Genomic DNA, 19,384 nt, shown 5'->3' with positions numbered 1-19,384 from the left:
TATTCTGAAACCTGAAGAGGGAGTCGGAGACTTGGTTTTGGGTTGCGGCTCTACCACAAACTGGTCGTGTGACCCTGGACAAGCCCCTATCATTCCTCTCTGGGCTTCGGTGTTCTCACTGGTAAAGTGATTGGCGGGAGTGACCTCTGAGGGGCCTGCCAGTCCTGGTCTGTTGCCTTCACCTGTTGGCGGCTCCCATCAGTCCCCCTCACAGGGGCTTTGCCTTTCAGCAGGTGGGCTGCTTTATACACATGGAACGTGGCTCTCACCCATCTGGAGAACAGCCCAGAGCTCTGCCTGGGCACAGAGGGAGCTATAGAGCACTCTTAGGCTCCCCGCTCAGTGCATTGCTCCCCACAGTGACTATAAGATGGCCACCCTTCACAGTAAAATATGGTCCCATTTTGCACAAGATGGTGCTCATAAAGTGCCATTTAAAAAAAGAGTTTCTACTCTGTCAGAAATTGCGGGATGTTTATGCTTTCTCCAACCCATATTTCACAATATACATAGTTACCTGATTTCAGGTATTGTAAGTTTTCCCACTCTGTCACATTTTGGACAGGTACAAAAATATCTTTTCTCTAGGACTCAGGACTTTAGAGTGTGATATTCAGTTGCAACCTGGAGGAGCATCCTGTGACTGGGGATGGGACGGGAAGGGTACTTGGCCCCCTGGCTCCTCAGTGTTACGCTGCTGATTCCAGAGTAGGTCTTCTTTTTGCCTTAAGGGAGAAACACAGCTATCCGAAGTCTCTTATCTACACCATGAAAAGTAAACCTCTGATGCACAGAACTTACAGAACTCTTGTAAGCTTTTAGCACTAACATAACATTCTTAAGCAGGATCTTCCTGTTTTCAGTGCCCCTTCTTGTACTCGCTCCAACGCGACATCGGATTCTTTTTTAGGTAGAGCGGTTGGGTGTGGGATTAGGGAGTTATTTTTCCATTTCCAGTATTACCATTATGAGAAACCGGGCTGTGCCTGGTACTGGTACTGTATATAATGCTTACTTCCACACACATACAGCACAGCCATGGGATCCAATAATTGTGCCTTTTGCAGCCTGAATACCTGCAGAAAAAACTCTCCCAGGGGGAAGGAGGCACGACCCTGCCAGCCCTTGAAATTCTGAATGGCTCCAATTCTTTACAGTTTAAATGGTTAACGAGGTCTGCTTCCCCCACAAAAGCCAGGGTTTGCACTTCATCTCTCTCAGCACCTTAAAACAATGTTAGAGCTCATTAAAATCAACGCAGGGCTCAAGAAGGGCAGCCTTCATTTAGGGGAAAACTTTTCCCCTGTGCTGTTCTGGAAAATAGCACAATGCCGAGAGCAGGCATTTATCTTGACTAGTTTTCCTCTAACGATTTCTCCAAAGCACACTCAAGGTGCCTGCCTCCCAGCCAGCACGTGTACAGCAGGCCCAGGTGAACGAGAGCAACTGGCTACAGCCTGCTCAGAAGTACCTCAAATGCTGTTTATTGACTGCCTACCATGTGAAAAAGACCTGTTACTCGACTCCTTGTCTTTGTGGAGGTCCCTCAAGAAATGATTCAGTGTGTCTCTGGGTTTCTCACAATCTGGACATGGCAAGGGAGCTGGCTATCTGATTTCCTCATCTGTGGAATGGGACGCTTGGGTTAAAATGGTCACCAACTGCACCCGACCCCTGTCCCCCAGCTCTGATGTGCTCAGATTCCATTGCTAAAGCTCTGTCATGGACCCACCAAAACCGCGGAATCAGCCCCTCCTTTCACATCCTGGCATATCTTACTCCCTCCTACGTTAAATATCCTGCTCCGGCCAGGCCAGTTGTGCCTCTGAGGCTGTGCTCAGTGCCCAGGCCCAAGCGAGGATGTACACCCCAGTGAGAGCACACAGGCTGGAGACTCAGACACACCTGGCAGTGGGGATACAAAGCCCAAATAGGGCACCAGCCAGGGCGGTGGGCAAGAGTTTGGGCTCAGGCGTCACACAGACCTGACCAACAATAACTAGCTCTGTGATTTTAGGAAGGTTAAATAACATCTTTTAACTGAATACCCTCATCTGTATAATAACAAGAGCAACAACAGTAACAATAATAGTAACACACATTTGTTGAGTGTTATGTTCCAAGCACGGTTCTTAAGAACTTTATATATATATATATATATATATATATATATAATCTCATTTTATCTTCATTGAGACCCTATGGTTTTTCCCCACATTATAAATGAGAAAAACAGAAGCACAGAGAGGTTAAGTTATTTTCCCAAGCCGACACAGCTAGTAACTGCCAGAGCTGGAATTTGAACCCGGGCAGTCTGGCTCTAGAATAGCACTGGCCAACGAAAATATCATGTAAGTCACATTTGTAATTTTAAGTCTTCTGGTAGCCACATTAAAAAATGATAAGATACGAGTGAAATTAAATTTATTTTATTTAACCCAGTATATCAAAAATATGATCATTTCAACATGTAATCAGTACAAATAATAATTAATTAATGAGAAATTTTATCTTCCTCTCAGTCTTGGAAATCTGAGTATGCTTGAAAGCATTACAGCACTTCTGATTTTGGACTAGCCACATCTGAAGAGCTCAGTGGTCATGTGGCTGTATTGGACAGCACTGCTTTAGAACAGACCATTTTTATCATTACATACACTGTGCCTAAAATGAAGGCATTGGCACCGATTTAATGGGGTCTTGTTAGGAATAATCTAGCATAGTGCCCGGCACATTGTAGGTGCCCGTTAAATCATAATATTTATTACTATCCCTCTGCTGTGCTGTCTGTTCATGTCAGAATGCCTCCTACCCTCCCCACCATGCACCTCCTTAAACGCTTTCTATCCTTTAGGGCCTGATGAGCTTTCTCCTCCTCCTCCATGAAGCCTTCCTTGATGACCATAGCACACAGTAAACTCCCTCCTCTCTAGCTGATTTTGCACTTAGATTCTGTGTGTGACACAATTAGCACTTCACTATATTCTACCTTTACCCTCACCCTGACTGAATTGTGGTCCTGTCTCCCCAACTGAATTCTAAGCTCTTGGAGAGCAGGTGCCCATGTACTTATGGCTTTCTCACTACTGTGCCCACAGCTCTAATTATGGCAACTTCTAGGTCACCCCGAGTTGGTACATTGATCATGGATTGATTAAATATTTGTCTTACAACCCAAGGCCAAGCCTCTCAAATGTAGGGCCAAAAGAACACTATGTCCCCAATTTGTGCATGCCTGTTCCTGAATTGAATGTCATGAGGTACCAGTTTTATTCCTAGTTGAGACCTTGAACATGCAGTGTTTTGTAGTGGATGTACTTTCCAGTAAAAAGGCAGGACGGGAACAATAGATTTCCGGGACAAGAGACACTAAGGATGCTCAGCTGAAGAGCAAGACATTAACCATGGTAGCACTTAGACATTTCCCTAGCCTCTTCCTGTCCCCTGGGGGTTGAAGCTTAGCACTCCTCACCTCTGCCCACTCTTTTGGAGGAAGGAAGAGAACCAACCCCTCTCCTTGGCTGCCCTAGATGCCAGCCCTCAGGGGATGACAGCTTGACGGGGGCATGCCACATAGAAACAGTCAGGAAGCTGAGAAGTACCGTGCAGGGAGGGAGGAGGCCCTGGACGGGAAGTCCGGAGGCCTGAGTCTGTTAATCAGTGGCAGAACTGGTCTCCATGTGACATGGGCAGATCATATCCCTTCATGGGGCCCCAGCTACCTCATCTACACACTAAAGGGGTTTTTCTCTAGAAGTTCTTTCCACCTCAAAAACACACAGAGTATTAATGAACCGAGACTCACAAAATAGTTTCAGATTGCAAACAATTTCAGGGGGCAGTGTAAACTGCAGAACTTTTCATGCTTTCAAGCAATTGAGTGGACTCTGGGTGAAGGCTGGTAACTACGGGTCATAAAGCTTGGAATTTCACATCTTGTTAAAGAACTCAGCTTTCTCACTGTTTGCAAAAGTCCTTAGATTTATGCACTTTGGAGCCTACTGGGCTTTGGGAAGGAGGAGAACTAGATTTCTTTTAAAAAGAAGCAAATATCATCAGGACTTATTGTGAAGAATTCCACGTTGCGTTTGAATCTACAGACATTAGAAATCTTCTTTTCTTCCTTTTCAATGAAGAACAACACATCATTTTCCTGCTTTGTAAAAGAAAGAGGAGAAGAAGAATGGCATAGAAAAACACCCTCCTGTCTCATGAAAGCCCCTTTGTGCTCCGTTGAGTGTTCCTCCACAATATACACAGATAGGTTAACCTTCACTTAACCAGAGGAAAACAAAATCAGTTAATTAAAGTGTTAATTAAGGCATTACTTTATATACACAGAACTCTCCTTTGCGTTAGATGTGAAGAATAGCAGAAAACCTCTTCAAGGAGAATTGAATAGCTTGTTTAGTGGGTATGAAACCGTCAGTCTCTTCCAAGTTGGTTTTATGTCCAGTAGATGCTTTTCCTAGAATGATTATGTCCTGCTAAGGACTCCAGTTAATCCTTTCAAAGGACCAGTGAAAGGGGGCGATCCCAGTGGCATAGTGGTTAAGTTCATATGCTCCACTTTGGCAGCCCAGAGTTCACAGGTTCGGATCCTGGGTGCAGACCTACACACTGCTTGTTAAGCCATGGCGGCATCCCATATACAAAAAATAGAGGAAGTTTGGCAGAGATATTAGCTCAGGGACAATCTGCCTCAAGCAAAAAGAGGAAGATTGGCAACAGATGGTAGCTCAGGGCCAGTCTTCCTCACCAAAAATAAAAAACAGTGAAAGTCTTGGTTTTCTTATAGATCAATGGGCTCCCAAGGATTGGTCCTCCTCCCCATCTCTCCTGGGTTGCCCAAGAGAGCCTGGCCTAATCGTGAGCGCACAGCATAAACTTGAGGGGGAAAGGGAAAGAAGTTCAGCATCCATTTCGGTCTTCCTAGTGTTGTGAAGACAATCAAATAAAATCGTGGATGGCATTGCCTGAAGTAACCCACTGTATGCATATATGATGGCTCACCCTTCTCAGTAGATAAAGCATGACTGCTAAGCCACAAGACTGTTTTGACAAATGTACCAAAAACAGCACATCTATATGAGCATCCACCCACCTCAAAGTAGCCCTCTCGAAGCCCCACACTTCTTTTATGAGGCTGCTGCCACTGCTGATCACAGAGTTTATGGAACACCTCTTTGGGGACCGCCAGTATATAAGTCACACAAGAAAAGCAGTTAAAATGGCAACTCCATGGCTTGAGGGATCCAATCCCATTGGCGGCATATTTGCCTTTGATTCAATTAACTATACTTTTATTTAGTCTGTGCTCACATATTAATGTTGTTTGATCTGAAAGCCGTCCTCTTCGCTTTGACTGAGTCATTGACATGCACTGGGAGGATTGGTGCAGTCGGTTTAGACATCATTAACCGAGGACGGAGACCAGACCTTCAGCATTAATGACTCAATGTCATAGACAGCCCCCACTGTCTGCAGAGTTTGCTTAGGACCACCAACCACAGTTCTTATTTTTCTCCCACCCATCATTACTCCAAGACCAAGATGCGCAGAGGCTGAACTTTAAAAGTATATATATAAAACTAAGCTACAGGTATAATAAAATGTTGACTCCTATTGATTTGGGCTAAGAATTTGTTTCTTTCTTAAATTAACTTTTTATTGATCACTCCTATGACCTTAACTTGTACAGTTTTGCTGGCCTTTCTCCATAAAAAATGGCTTTGATATTTATTTCCCCTTTGAGTAGTGCAGGAAAAACCTTATTGCGGCCTTTCGTGAACCTGTGGCCTTAAAGGAAAGTAAATGTTTACAACATGATCCTCATAACTTTGCACAGGCAGTTTCCTGGGCTTTCCCTGGACAGAAATGGGCATTTTTAGGTTTGTGTAAGGAGTGCAGCAAGGAGTTCGGGCTTGCTCCTGGAGGCTCACTTGGCTTGCCTACACTCTGAGCGACTTTTGATCCATGAAGCCACATGCCTAGGATAGTGGGTCTCAAATTCAAGCCTGCATGTGCATCAGAATTTCCTGGCGAGCTTGTTAAAACACCGATTGCCAGGCCCCAACCCTTGAGTTTCTGCTTCAGTGGGTGGACCCAAGAATGTGCATTTCTAACAAGTTCTTAAGTGATGCTGATGCTGCTTGTTCTGGGGCCACAATTTGAGAACCACTTCTGTAGTTTGTTTGTAGAAGCAGAAGTCCTGGGTTTGTGTTCCAGCACTAGGATGGGAAGGGATTCTAACAGGTTCTGGAGTCAGAGAGAAATGGGTTCAAGTTTGAGCACCCCTGCTTAACGTGCGGCATAACATTGTGTCAAATCATTTCTTAGTTTCTTCATCCTCAAAATGGAAATACAGTCATGCACCACACAACAACGTTTTGGTCAATGACCGACAGCATTTGTGACAGTGGTCCCATAAGAGTACCATATAGCGTAAGTGTGTGGTAGGCTATACCATCCAGGTTGGTGTAAGTTCACTCTATGATGTTTGCACAGCGACAAAATCGCCTAATGATGCATTTCTCAGAACGTATCCCTGTCGTTAAGTAACACGTGACTAATAATATCTGATTCACGGTATTCTTGGGAGTTAATGTGTAAGTGCCAGGCACGAGATGCCCTCAGCTCCTGGCTGTGCAGTTTGTCTAAGGAAGTACCCTCTCTCAGCAGCCAAATGTTTCCCCTTTGTGAGGCTTAGTGAACTCTTTCAGGTTTACTGTACTGTCCTAGGGAATTAACAGACACAAAGATGGGGTGTACTAGAAATATAGGCCTTCAACCCAGGAATGTTCCTTGCAGTCAGGTTGATTCCCAAGGGCTATTGGCAACTTGTGATTTGTGAGCTAATCCTTGCCTCTCTCAGGGCCTAGATTTTCTCGCCTATAAAGTGAAGGGTTTGACCCAGATGATTTGCCATCTCAAAGGTTTCTTCTTGCTCTGACAAGTCTAGGATTCTGTGACTTTGAACACAGGTAATTCTTTCAGGATAATCTGTTAAAAACAAAAAAATATGGTTCTCGTTTTTATCCACCTACTTACTTTAAATATCCCAAAACTTCCCCAACCTTCTTTAACATTGGGCTACTAAACAGGAAGTCAGGGACAAGTGCTAAATATAACTAGATCTCCTTCATAGCTGGGTCTCCTTAAAATGTTCCATCCCAGGTATAAAATGGTATATCTGTTATTTAATACTGACATCTAGTGGCATTTCCCTATCAAAAAAAAAGAGATGCATTTTCCTATTAGCTCGTCCTAAATTCTGCTGCTTCTACTGCAGACATTCATTCAACTACCGTTTATTAAACACTTATTTTCTGTCAAGCCTTGTGCCAGGCCCAGAGGAGCCTACGTCGATAAGTGATACACGGTCCCTGCCCTCCCAGAGCTCGTAGTCCGCTGGAGGGAGCAGACAAATCACCAGACAATCACAGCACATTGTGATCAACGCTACAGCGAGAGAATACCAGCACAGTTGGAACAGAGGAATACTAGGCCAGTTAACTCCACCCAGGAAGGTCAGGAAGGTTTCATGGAGGAGAAAATCTTTGAGTCGCGTTTTGAAGAAGTTTTCCAGGTAACCTACAAAGGACAGGTAGGAGCCATTCAAAAGAGTGGACATTCCGTATACAAAGGAAAGGGGCCTATAGGATCATTGCCTGGGACCAATTTGGAAAATTGAGATTGCTCTTAGAGACCTTGAGCATAAAGTATAGAGCAGGGTTTCTCAGCCTTGGCCCTATTGACACAGATAATTCTTTGTCTGCATTGTAGGATGGTTAGAAGCGTCTCTAGACTTGACCCTCTATAGATGCCAGTAGCACCTGCCCCCCAGCTGTCACAACCAAAATGTGTCCAGATACTGCCAAATGTCCTAGAGTCAGGGGAGGGGAGGGGAAGATGCAAAATCACTCGTGGTTGAGAAAGACTTGTATAGAGGGAGCTTGATAGAGATGAAGCTGAAAAGAAAGAAAGGTGGTTGCCAGGTCCCCAAGGCTGTATCTAGCACGTGGAAGAGCTTGAACTTCCTGTCATAGTTGATAGGGAGCTGCTGAGAGGTCTTAACTAGGGAATGAAAGGTCAGTTGCGTGTCATATGAGGGTGTGAGACAGGAGGCAGGGAGGTGGGCCAGGACGCTGCAGCAGTGATCCAGTAGAGAAGTGATGAGGGCCTGACCCCAGGCAGTGGTCGAAAGAATGGATTTGGGAGCTATTAAGAACTAAAATCAGTACAACTTGGGGAAAGTTCAGATGTTAGGGGTGAGCAAGATAGAGGAGTCAAGGATGGCCCCCAGGTTTCGTGCATGGACAAATATTTCATTGGTTGCTATTACTGTCTCCACAGTTGCTTATCAATGGCAGAAAAAAGTTGGCTTAGAGTTATAAAGGGTGGCAAACCTTTCATTGTATTCTGCCTGTAAAGACACTATGGGCATACAGAGATACCGAATAATGGCCATTAGATTAACTGATCTAACTGATGGAGAGTCATGACTCCAATTTAAAGATGTGACACCTGGTCATCCTAATTAAGTGACATGTTTGGTCACAAGATATTTCTGTCCAATTACTACTAACTGAAACAGCCTGAATGTGATTTTCCTGTGGCTGAGCTTAGCTAGTCATTTAAAATTAAATCAATCCATTTAGCAACACCCTTCGGGTTTATGTCAACCTGAAGGGATATTTCCAGCAGCTACCACAGACCTGCTCTCACCTACATCTTGTTCTCTTTTGATCAATGCCTGGATACAGGCATTGCCAAAAGGAATAAGATGATATGGTGAAGATACTGGGGGATATAATCAGAATTCTGATGCCTTTTGACAGGCTTAGATTTACTGTAACAAGAAATTAAGTAAGGCCACAAATAAACTGCATTAGTCCAGGACAAAGTAAATTGGATTTCAAAGTGGCATATATAAAAAAGAATAGAAGAATTTACTTGGCTGTGTGTCAGTGGTGTGGCGTGTCTGCTAAAAAGGCTGATGTGATATGAGCCCACATGAAGAGAAATGGTGTCAAGAATGAGAGAGGTGATAGACTGGCCCTACTTGTTACTTGTCAGACCGTGGAGGCATGTTCCAGTAAAGTCACATATATTCAGAGGAAAACAAGAGGACAGTGAGGGGACTAGAAGCAGTGTAGAGAATAGTTGAAAACCATATTTAGCGTAAAAAAGAGAAGCCTTGGGGTACTTAAATGCTGTCTTCAAATATTGAAGCCACACATGTGGAATTAAAAACCGATTCCTGGGGCCAGCCCAGTGGCACAGTGGTTAAGTGCTCACGTTCTGCTTCGGCGGCCCGGGGTTCACCGGTTCGCATCCCAGGTGTGGTCATGGCACCGCTTGGCAAGCCATGCTGTGGTAGGCATCCCACATATGGAGGAAGATGCGCACGGGTGTTAGCTCAGGGCTAATCTTCCTCAAAAAAAAAAAAAAAAAAACGATTCCTAAGTGGGTCCTCACAGTCTGAAACTACCCCTTTTTGCTGACAACTCCACATCTTTATCTTAAGCTCAGATTACTCTCTGAGTACTGGTTCTGTCCATTCAGCTCTCTTTTTGGATGTCCCACAAGCACCTCAAACCTTCCATCAGAGACCCAGGAGTCATCCTTAACCCCTCCTCCTTCCTCTCCCCTTCAGTCATTTTGTCACCAAGTCTTGTTAATTCTACCTCCTAAATACTTCTCTAGTCTGCCCCCCTTCTTTTGTCTTGTTTTCTATAGTAACTCAGCTAGTTTCCCTAATTCCAGCTACACACACCATACTCAGTGGTCCTTCTAAAACAGAGATCTCATCCTGGCACTTCCCTGCTTAAAGCCCTTCAAAGGCCTCCCTGTTGCCTGCAGAAGTCTAAACTCTTTTTTTTTCTCTTAAAGAGTTTATTTTTCCTTTTCCTCCCAAAGCCCCCCGGTACATAGTTGTGTATTTTTAGTTATGGGTCCTTCCAGTTGTGGCATGTGGGACGCCACCTCAGCATGGCTTGATGAGCAGTGCCATGTCTGCACCCAGGATCCGAACCAGCGAAACCCTGGGCCGCCAAAGCGGATTGCCCGAACTTAACCACGTGGCCACGGGGCCAGCCCCGAGAAGTCTAAATTCTTTAATTTGGCATCTGAGGCCTTCCACAACCAGGTCCGGGGCTACCATTCCATCCTCAATTCCTGCCACTACCCCTTAATTCCCGGTAAGATGTTTTCAGTGCGCTTCCTCCACACACAACAGGCTCGTTTATGCCTCTGTGCCTTTGCTCATGCTGATCTTTCTGCCTCATACTCTGTTCCTCTCTTCTTGCTTCGTCTAATTCTTACTTGTTTTTCAAAATATAGCTACAGAAACTCTTCATCTATCGTTAGGCTAGGCTAAGAATCACTGCAAGGTGTTTTCTTTGCGCCGTGTATTTGCTCCAACCATTAAGAGCACATGATACTGAAATGCTCTCCTTCCTTAGGTTCTCACATCTTATCCCTGTTGGTATCCCCAGTGCCAGGCACACATTACATGCTTGAACTGAAGTGACCATGAGAAGGGTGCTGCCCATGTTTCTGTGCCTATTGGCCTTCGCACTCACATTCCATCACGTTGGGCTTTCACATTTCAGCGGCTCTGGATGGGAAGAGCTTCTCTGGGCTGCTTCTCTGACATTTCCCTAACGATTCTTCACTCAGAATAATGAGCATCCTGGATCTTTTGCCCAACGAAACCTTCCAGGTGTTATCCCTACCCCCCTTTCTACCTCCAACGCACTCTGCAATTCAGAAGGCCACTGGACGCTCCTGGAAACCTGCCCTTCAGCGGATCTTCCTTTTCAACCATGGGATCGTTTTTTCAAGCAGCATCAAGTGTTTCCAGTTGAGGCAGTCTGGGATCCTGGCTCTATTTTCCCTGGAAGAAGGGGGTCGTTGGCACTGGCTGACTCTCCAGAGCTGTTGTCATCTGAGTGCAGAGGAGGTGTCATCACCAGGGCAGTGTGCGTGCACACGGGTAGGCTCCTCTAATTTCTCCGCCGCTGTGATACTCCCTCCAGTGTGGAGACTGAGGCTGCGCACCGTGGACTGCCTCTATCTCCTACAGGCTGGAGGAGACCTTCAGGTAGAGGGGAGCATACATCCATGACATGAGAAACTCTCCGAATGTCTGTCTCTGTCTTTCTGTGGTGCCTCCTCTCTCTCCATGTGGGGATGGTGCTTCCGAAACATTGGTCCTGACACTAACCCTGGTGGTTGTGATCTGTCTGCTCTGAAAGACAAGCAAAAGTTTTTAGGATGGAGGTCCTGACTTGCATGTGGGTGCACTCTAGGATTTACCAGAAGATGTCACTGTAGGCTTAAACCAGTAAAACAAATTAGGGCGGAAGGACTGCCAGCTAAGCATGAAGGTGACTCCATTATGGGGCTTTAAAACACCCAGGAGCCCCCATTATAATGCATGCTTGGAAACGCTGGTTGAAAGATTAATCCAAATGTGTCACTGGACTTCATAAATTTCTTTTTTGTCCAAATGATCAGACTAATTGCCCCTAAACTATCGCCTCAGGCCTAGCATAAAAGCTCGATAAATGTGTACCGAATGAATGAATGAATGAATGAATACCAAAACTAGGAGTGGAAAGAGGGAGCTCGTGGGAACAGCAGTCGCATTTGTTGGTAAAGGCTACTGGGGAACAAAAGCTGCTGCTCATTAGCTGTGAGTCTTTATGGGGATGAATTTTCGTGGCACCAGCAAAGTCAGGTCCTAGGAAAAGCCGTGAGGCAGGTGAAGGTGGTCGTGGCCCCCTCTCCGTCCTCACCCCCACATGCTTCTCCTGTGCCTCATGCTTGTTTCGTCCAGAAAAAAACATATAAGAAGATTTTTTTTTTTTTAAAAAAACCTCTCTCTGATTTTTGCAAGGTACTTACAAGATTATCCAGAGTTTTTACATGATGAGGCATGGCCTTCCCAGTTCCCAACTCTCTCCCTCCTCTTCCCTGGAATAGCTCATTAAATAAGCAATTAAAGGAGTTACTGAGATTCTGCTTTGTGCCAGGAATAAAGGCCAAGGGACAAAGCTGGAATGGATGGGATGAGAGTTATAGAAGAATAGGGTAGCGCCTCTGTCCTGGAAACCATAGTTTAAGCAGAAACATAAACGAGTAATTGCAATTCAATATCAAAAGTATTTTAACAGAGGCTAAGTGTGGAAGGGCTGTGGTGACGCAGAGGAACCGATGGATGGCAGCAAGGTATGAGGTTTGTTTTCTCAGAGGACAGATACTACTTGGACTGGGATGTGAAGCACGAGTAGGATTTTCCAGTCCAAAAGGAAGGTCACACCAGGCAGAGGAAACACCATGCACAGAGTAGAGGCATCCAGGATAGATCTTAGGAAGCCCAAGTTGCTCAAAGCTCAAGACTTGGGAGAAATGTGTCCTCAGAGGACTTCAGCCAACAGACTCAGCCAGTCGGGTGGTTGAGTTAGTTCCCTCTGGCTCCTCGTGCATGTGTGCAGAACCACTACTCCCTCAGATGGGAATGAACAAATGTCAGCAAAGATGTAAGCCATTCCCCAAGTTTCCTTTAGGAAACTAAATGCTAATATTAAGTGTTTACTGCTTTTTTCCTTTCACAATATACCCTTCCATGACCTCATCCTTCATCCAGTGAACCAGAGTGGAAACTCATTTCTTTTCTTTTTTTTTTGAGGAAGATTAGCCCTGAGCTAACTACTGCCAGTCCTCCTCTTTTTGCCGAGGAAGACTGGCCCTGAGCTAACATCCATGCCCATCTTCCTCTACTTTATATGTGGGACGCCTGCCACAGCATGGCTTTTGCCAAGTGGTGCCATGTCCGCACCCGGGTTCTGAACTGGTGAACCCCAGGCCAGCGAAGCAGAATGTGTGCACTTAACCGCTGCGCCACCGGGCCGGCCCCGAAACTCATTTCTTATTAAAAGCATAGCTCCAGGATTGTTTCTCCCCTTGAGTCTGCCTGATCACATCATAGGCCTTGATGTTTATGGGGTGTGGCGTGTGTGTGTGCACCTGCTGTGCATGAACGTGTGGTTTAATTGTTTGCTGGGCCACTATTTGAGCAAAGAACTTTATCAGTTTGCAGCTTTAAAGTGAAGATAGCAAAGCCTCCACACTTGCTGACATCCAGGTGTCCTTTCAGTGGGTAAAGCAAGGGGCATTTGGAACTTAGAGAGTTAACTTTCCTATGCTGGGAATATTATCATGTGAGCGAAGGCCAAAACCAAGGTAGTGGCTTGCATATATGCCATTGACAGCTACCATGTCTATTTCAGTCAGTGACTAACCACAATGTTTATTTCTAGAGGCACCGGGCTGCTCTGCCTAACTCTGCATTCCACTTCCGTAACGTATGAGCCATGATGTTATGACAACAGCCAGAATCAAAAGTGTTATATCAGACACTCTTTCAGTGAGCTTTTGTTTTTCAGTCAGATATCCTGATTTGACTGGATATTGAAAAATGCTTTTGTATATTTATTAGAATTTGAGATCACTTATCAACTCCATATCACTTCACTAAAATCGCTTGCTTCCACCAAGTGTCAATTTCATGATCAGTCAATGGGAGTTTAGGGGTTGGGGGTATGAAATAAAGTGGTTACCTACTTAGCAAAGGAGGTCATTGGGAGGACTTTGTCATTGGTTGGAGAGAGAGAAACAGAGGGGAAGGGGGAAGGGGAAGTGAGGAATGACAAGGCCGATGTCCTGGGCCTAAACTTTTCATACCTGCTTTAGCTGCAGTACCAGCAAACTGAGTGGAACAATGAGCTATCTGGATGAGCTAGTGGGGACAGAGAGGGGACCTCAGCACAGTTCACAGGACAGATTCCACCAGCTCGCCATCATTCACCTTTTGCCTTTGTTACTGGCCAGTGAACATCACATATGCCATGCACCTCCCTGACTCCACTTATGTCACCCACATCCCTGACTGTTGGTCTTTGTGCTTTGTCTGTAGGAACTTCCACTATATCACCATCCTCCGAGACCCTGTATCTCGGTACTTGAGCGAGTGGAGGCATGTCCAGAGAGGGGCGACATGGAAAGCATCTCTGCATGTCTGCGATGGGAGGCCCCCAACCTCCGAAGAGCTGCCCAGCTGCTACACTGGCGATGACTGGTCTGGCTGCCCCCTGAAAGAGTTCATGGACTGCCCCTATAATCTAGCCAACAACCGCCAGGTGCGCATGCTTTCTGACCTGACCCTAGTAGGCTGCTACAACCTCTCTGTCATGCCAGAAAAGCAAAGAAACAAGGTCCTCCTGGAAAGTGCCAAAACGAATCTGAAGCACATGGCATTCTTTGGCCTCACTGAGTTTCAGCGGAAGACCCAGTATCTATTTGAGAAAACCTTCAACATGAACTTTATTTCACCATTTACCCAATATAATACCACCAGGGCCTCCAGTGTAGAGATCAATGAGGAAATCCAAAAGCGTATTGAGGGACTGAATTTTCTGGATATGGAATTGTACAGCTATGCCAAAGACCTCTTTTTGCAGAGGTATCAGTTTATGAGGCAGAAGGAGCATCAGGAAGCTAGGCGGAAGCGTCAGGAACAACGCAAATTTCTGAAGGGAAAGCTCCTTCAGACCCATTTCCAGAGTCAGAGTCAGGGCCAGAGCCAGAATCTGAGTCAGAATCAGAGTCAGAACCCAAATCTGAATGCAAATCAGAACGTGACTCAGAATCTGATTCAGAATCTGACTCAGACTTCAAGTCAGAATTCAAGCCAGAAGGAGAACCGGGAAAGCCAGAGGCAGAACCCAGGCCAAGAGCAGAGTGATAGCAACCCCAGCAATGGCACCAACGACTACATAGGCAGTGTAGAGAAATGGCGTTAAATGGCTCCCAAAGGCTTTTGCACACTTCTCCCAAAGCGCCGGTCAAAGTATGGCAAATCTTAAAAGATGAGAGTGTCCAAACACATCCTGCTTCCTTCAGTTTGGATGTGAAAAAAAACTTAAGATGTTGCCTTTACAGTTGCCTTTCAATTAAATGTTATACTGTGCGTGGGTAAAACAAATTGCAATATGTAATTAAAGTGTCTTTTTCTTGGTTTGTTGGAGTATTTATAAAATCCAAAAGCCAAACCAGACTCACCAGAAATTGCTGTTCAGATATTTTAAGAAGTTCTTAAGTTAGTTACAGAGACAAAATGAAAACATTCAATGTGGCCATTTAGCTTCTGGCTAAGAAATGGACTTTAAATTATTCATGATACACTGTTAAAACCCAATTTTGGTCGCAAACATTTTTTCCAGGGGTAAGCATGAAATAAACATAAAAAAAAACACTAAAATTAAACATGAAACCTTTCATTCTCTTCTGATTTTAAGAAGGAATCTATTTAAATAGAATAAGAACTGATGGTAAAGTTTACCAAACTGTAGAAAATGAAAAATTTCTCTCCTGAACATGGGTAGTTTTATGTAAAAATATTGGCTTTTCAAGTAGAACAGGACTCATATCTTATTTAAGAGAAATTTAAAATTTTAAACTTTTTCTACCTTCTACTGTTCAAAGGTTTTAAACAGGGTGTATCTCATATTAAACAAAACACTTTTTTTTCCCAAGTGGAATACCAATGTAAAGATCTAATTTCCAGATGCTTTCAGGGCACTGTAATTTCAACAATTCTGGAATCTTTTTGGCGCTGCTTCTCATCCATTTTAAGGCTTCTCCGAGTTGTGCTCATTCCAAACTAACGCATTTATAGAATCTTTCTTCATCATCTAAATGGTGTGTTGCTGAATTTGTTGTGATATATAATCCTGGATTAAAGTCAGGACTTTCTTTCTATAGAATTGTCTTATCAATGTTTGTGTAGTGAGGTCCTTATCAATAAATTCTTGAACAGGATACTGTGTCTAAAAATATTGCTGAAATTATTCTTGATCAGATAGCATTGAATCTGAATGTGAATGAATCGTTATTTACTTTTTGTACATTTTTATTGTAATGTTTCCAGGTGGGCTGGCTATTTGTAGCCCATTAGTTCCTTTTCGTGTTGACAGATTGTAGACAATTAGAAGAGAAAAAAATGGTAGAATGAACATTAGAATAGCCAGAGTTATTCAGTAACACCAAGAGCTGTACCTCAATACTTTGGGTTAATCCTCTACGAGGTTTTGTTTTAAAAAAGAACAAAAAGAAAGAGTGTTATGCACTGAGGTTAAATATCAGGAGCTTATGAGTTGAGGAGAGTGATTTAGTCCTGGAAGACTGTGCATAAGTACTTTTAGGGTATCAGTCATGAATTGAGCAGGGCAAGAAGAAGTATGTAACCCACTGTGCTATCAAGCCTCATGATTCTGGTCAGTTTCCATTTTACGGGTTTTGCTATACTTTTCTAAGGATTTACACGAACCCCCTGGCTGTCAATCAAACAAGGCAACTGGAAGTGGCATTTATGTTTTCAGGAGAGACATGCTTAAAAGTGTGACCATAAAGTCACATCTTGTACAGTCTGCCCATGTGCATGATCTAGGTTCATCTCCAATAATATGGCCACAAGCTGGACAAGAAGCTGAGCATTTAGGTTTAAAAGTAAACTTTCTTGACTCTGAGCTTGTATCACTATATCTAAATTTTGTTTTGTCTGACAGTATTGCAGTCCTGGGAATTCTGAGAACTGAAAAACTGAAAGGAAATTTTTTAAAAAATCAAACACACCTTGAAGTCAAAGTGTTTTAGAGTGAAACTATTTTGTGTATATTGTGTTTTTAAAATAAAGATTCTGTAGATCACTGTGGTATTTCGATTTTGTTTAGTTTTAATTGATAATATTTGCTCTTAAAGCTGATAGGTACTGTTGGAAAGCAGGATGAAGCCCGAGCCGGTTGAAAAGATTGTTACAGAAAAAATATTTTGTGTTATTGCTGTGGTATGCATGGTTTTGTAGAGATTAAGTGCATTTTCTCTGTCTATATTGATTATTGTATATAGGGGATGTTATAAATATACATTTTTGTCATCATCATGTAAATCCCATGATTTCAACTGTAAACATCTGTCCAATGGTGTAGCTTTACAAACCATTCACTGATTTTGTGTAATTTAACAATGATATGAAATAAAAGTTTAAATTACAGGCTCTGAGTAATTTCATGATTTCAAGGTTTGCAGCCACTAGGCAGTATGACATCAAACACAGAATTCTCTTTTCTCAAGGAGTTTTCCTTTTTTCCTCTTGGCCACCAGGTCTGGAAATGAGATGACTCATTTTAATCTACCACACTAAAATGGCCTTAACTTTGGGTGCTTCCTTCTGAGTGTCCACACCGTTTCCTCTTTTGAGTAAAACAAAGTCATCAATGAAAGACAAGGTTTGCTATGTATCTTAGTCAGCTTGGACTGCTGTAACAAAATACCATAAACTGGGTGGCTTATCGACAACAGAAACTTATTTCTGCACAGTTCTGGAGGCTGAAAGTCCGAGACCTGGGTGCCAGCACAGTTGGGTTCTGGTGAGAGCCCTCTTCCCATTTGCTGTGTGCTTACATGGCAGAAAATAGCTGGCTAGCTCTCTGGCCTCTTATAAGGGCACTAGTCCCTTTCATGAGAGCTCCACTCTCCTGACCTAATTACCTCCCAAAGGCCCCACCTCCAGACATCATCACATTGGGATTAAGGTTTCAACATACAATTTGGGGGTGGGGGACAAAAGTTCAGTCTATTACATTATGCAAATGAAATCTATCTGTGTGTGTGTTTTAATTTAAAAGTTATTAAAGTAGATACTTGTTTGTCTAAGAGTATACAGAAAAGAAATATAGCGCTCTTTATTTCTAATCTGTCCCCTCTGTCCACAGGCTAGAGGTTAAAGGTAAGCATTAAAGTATTGGCTTTTAAAGTTATGAACACAACATGCTCTAATTATATTCAGTGTGCATATTTTTCCAAACAAACTTGTGGTTAGGACTATGGATGAGGATGATTTGTCTTTGCCCTTTTCCAAAGAGAATTTAGATATCAGTTCCATGGGATTAGATGGAATAAAGCTACAAATTTGGGAGGTTTAACTAAACTCAGCCTGTAACGTATTTATACTTAGAAAGTTTTGTTGAGCAATAATTGGGTGGCCGAAGGTCCTGATTATATAAGGATCCCATGGACCCTTGGGAGGAACTGTAAACAGGTACATGGAAGCCAAGAACTTGAAATATTTAGGAAATAAAGGTTGTTTCACTTTTCCCCTGTGGAGGGTACTCTCGGAGAGCAGGACACTCGTACTGAAGTGGGGGAAATGTGGAAGACTTGCACTATGCTTCAGGACACAAGACTAGGATTGGCTGTTAAGGAAATGGGTTACTAAGGGAGCTCAGAGAGGAGCTATAACAAAGAAATAACTAATTGGCCCTGTTCCTAAGGACTTTAGGATTCTCAATGAGACTTATAACCAAGTAAGAGCAGGGCTGTCTTTGGGGGTGGGAGGCCTGAAAGATCTGTCACACTTGGAGGGATGATTTCCTTCCATGGGGGGATGAAAAGAAGCGCAAAAGCATCGCACGGCAGGCTTGAGACACCCACAGTCTCCCCATGCCTGGGACAGAAGAAGAGACCAACAGAGCAGTCCAGGCTGCTGAGGTGCAGCCCACAGCTTTCTTGCCCTGGCCCAAGGAGGAAGTCCTTCTCTCTTCTCTTCACTAGGGATTAAACTGAGCAAACACACAAAACCCGGGCATTTTGTACAATGTGTAACAAGGCACAATGTATGCTGACTCCCGAAGGTAACCCCATGGGATTGTGCAATAAGGCAATCTTAATCTCTCAAAGGGCAAGAGTGAGGGAAACTGACAGTTCTAAATGTCAAAGGAATTAGATCAACGCCTCAAAAATTCTAAAGTAAATTTGTAAAACATGAATCAGACTTTTACAAACGTGCAAAGCCCTCAGAATTTCACAGGAAAACTGTTTTGAAAACAAAGCAACAGCTGTTTCTCGGTGAGACTAATACTGTTCTGAGAAGCTAGAGCTGGGCTCCAAAAACTACAGACCTGGGGCCAAGGGCAGCCCCCTACCTGCTTTAGTAAATAAAACTGTATTGAAACTCGGTCATGCCCATTTCTTTACATATTTCCTCTGGCTGCTCTCATGCTGCAGAGGCAGAAGTAGTTGCAGTAGAGATCTTATGACCCAAAAACCCTAAAATATTTTTCTTTCCCCAGAGAAAAAAAACTGGTAACTTCTGAGCTAGAGAGCTAATCAAAATTTCCTAAGTAGTGAAATCTTGGCCGAGTCTATAAGGATCCATACAAACAGCATTTACTGAATACCTACTGCATGGAAGTCACTGTATTAGGCCTGAAAACAGGGAAGAATCTGATCTTTACTCTCAGGATTCTGGAAATCTAAA

At 43.7% G+C, this 19,384-nt stretch overlaps 1 protein-coding gene across 4 annotated transcripts in view; it reads left to right on the top strand.

Moving 5' to 3' along the window:
- The window catches only part of HS6ST2 (heparan sulfate 6-O-sulfotransferase 2), a 274,210-nt gene extending 257,097 nt beyond the window's left edge, over window positions 1-17,113 (top strand). For all 4 annotated transcript variants that reach the window (XM_070502498.1, XM_070502499.1, XM_070502500.1 and 1 more), the window contains one exon: window positions 13,985-17,113. In XM_070502498.1, the coding sequence (XP_070358599.1) occupies window positions 13,985-14,870 (886 nt within the window). In that variant the 3' untranslated portion in view covers window positions 14,871-17,113. The remainder of the gene's footprint in view (window positions 1-13,984) is intronic.
- Window positions 17,114-19,384: the final 2,271 nt, after the last annotated feature.

This window comes from Equus asinus, chromosome X (genome assembly GCF_041296235.1).
Source record: "Equus asinus isolate D_3611 breed Donkey chromosome X, EquAss-T2T_v2, whole genome shotgun sequence".
Classification (NCBI taxonomy): Eukaryota; Metazoa; Chordata; class Mammalia; order Perissodactyla; family Equidae; genus Equus; species Equus asinus.
This window is presented reverse-complemented; position numbering and strand designations above follow the sequence as displayed.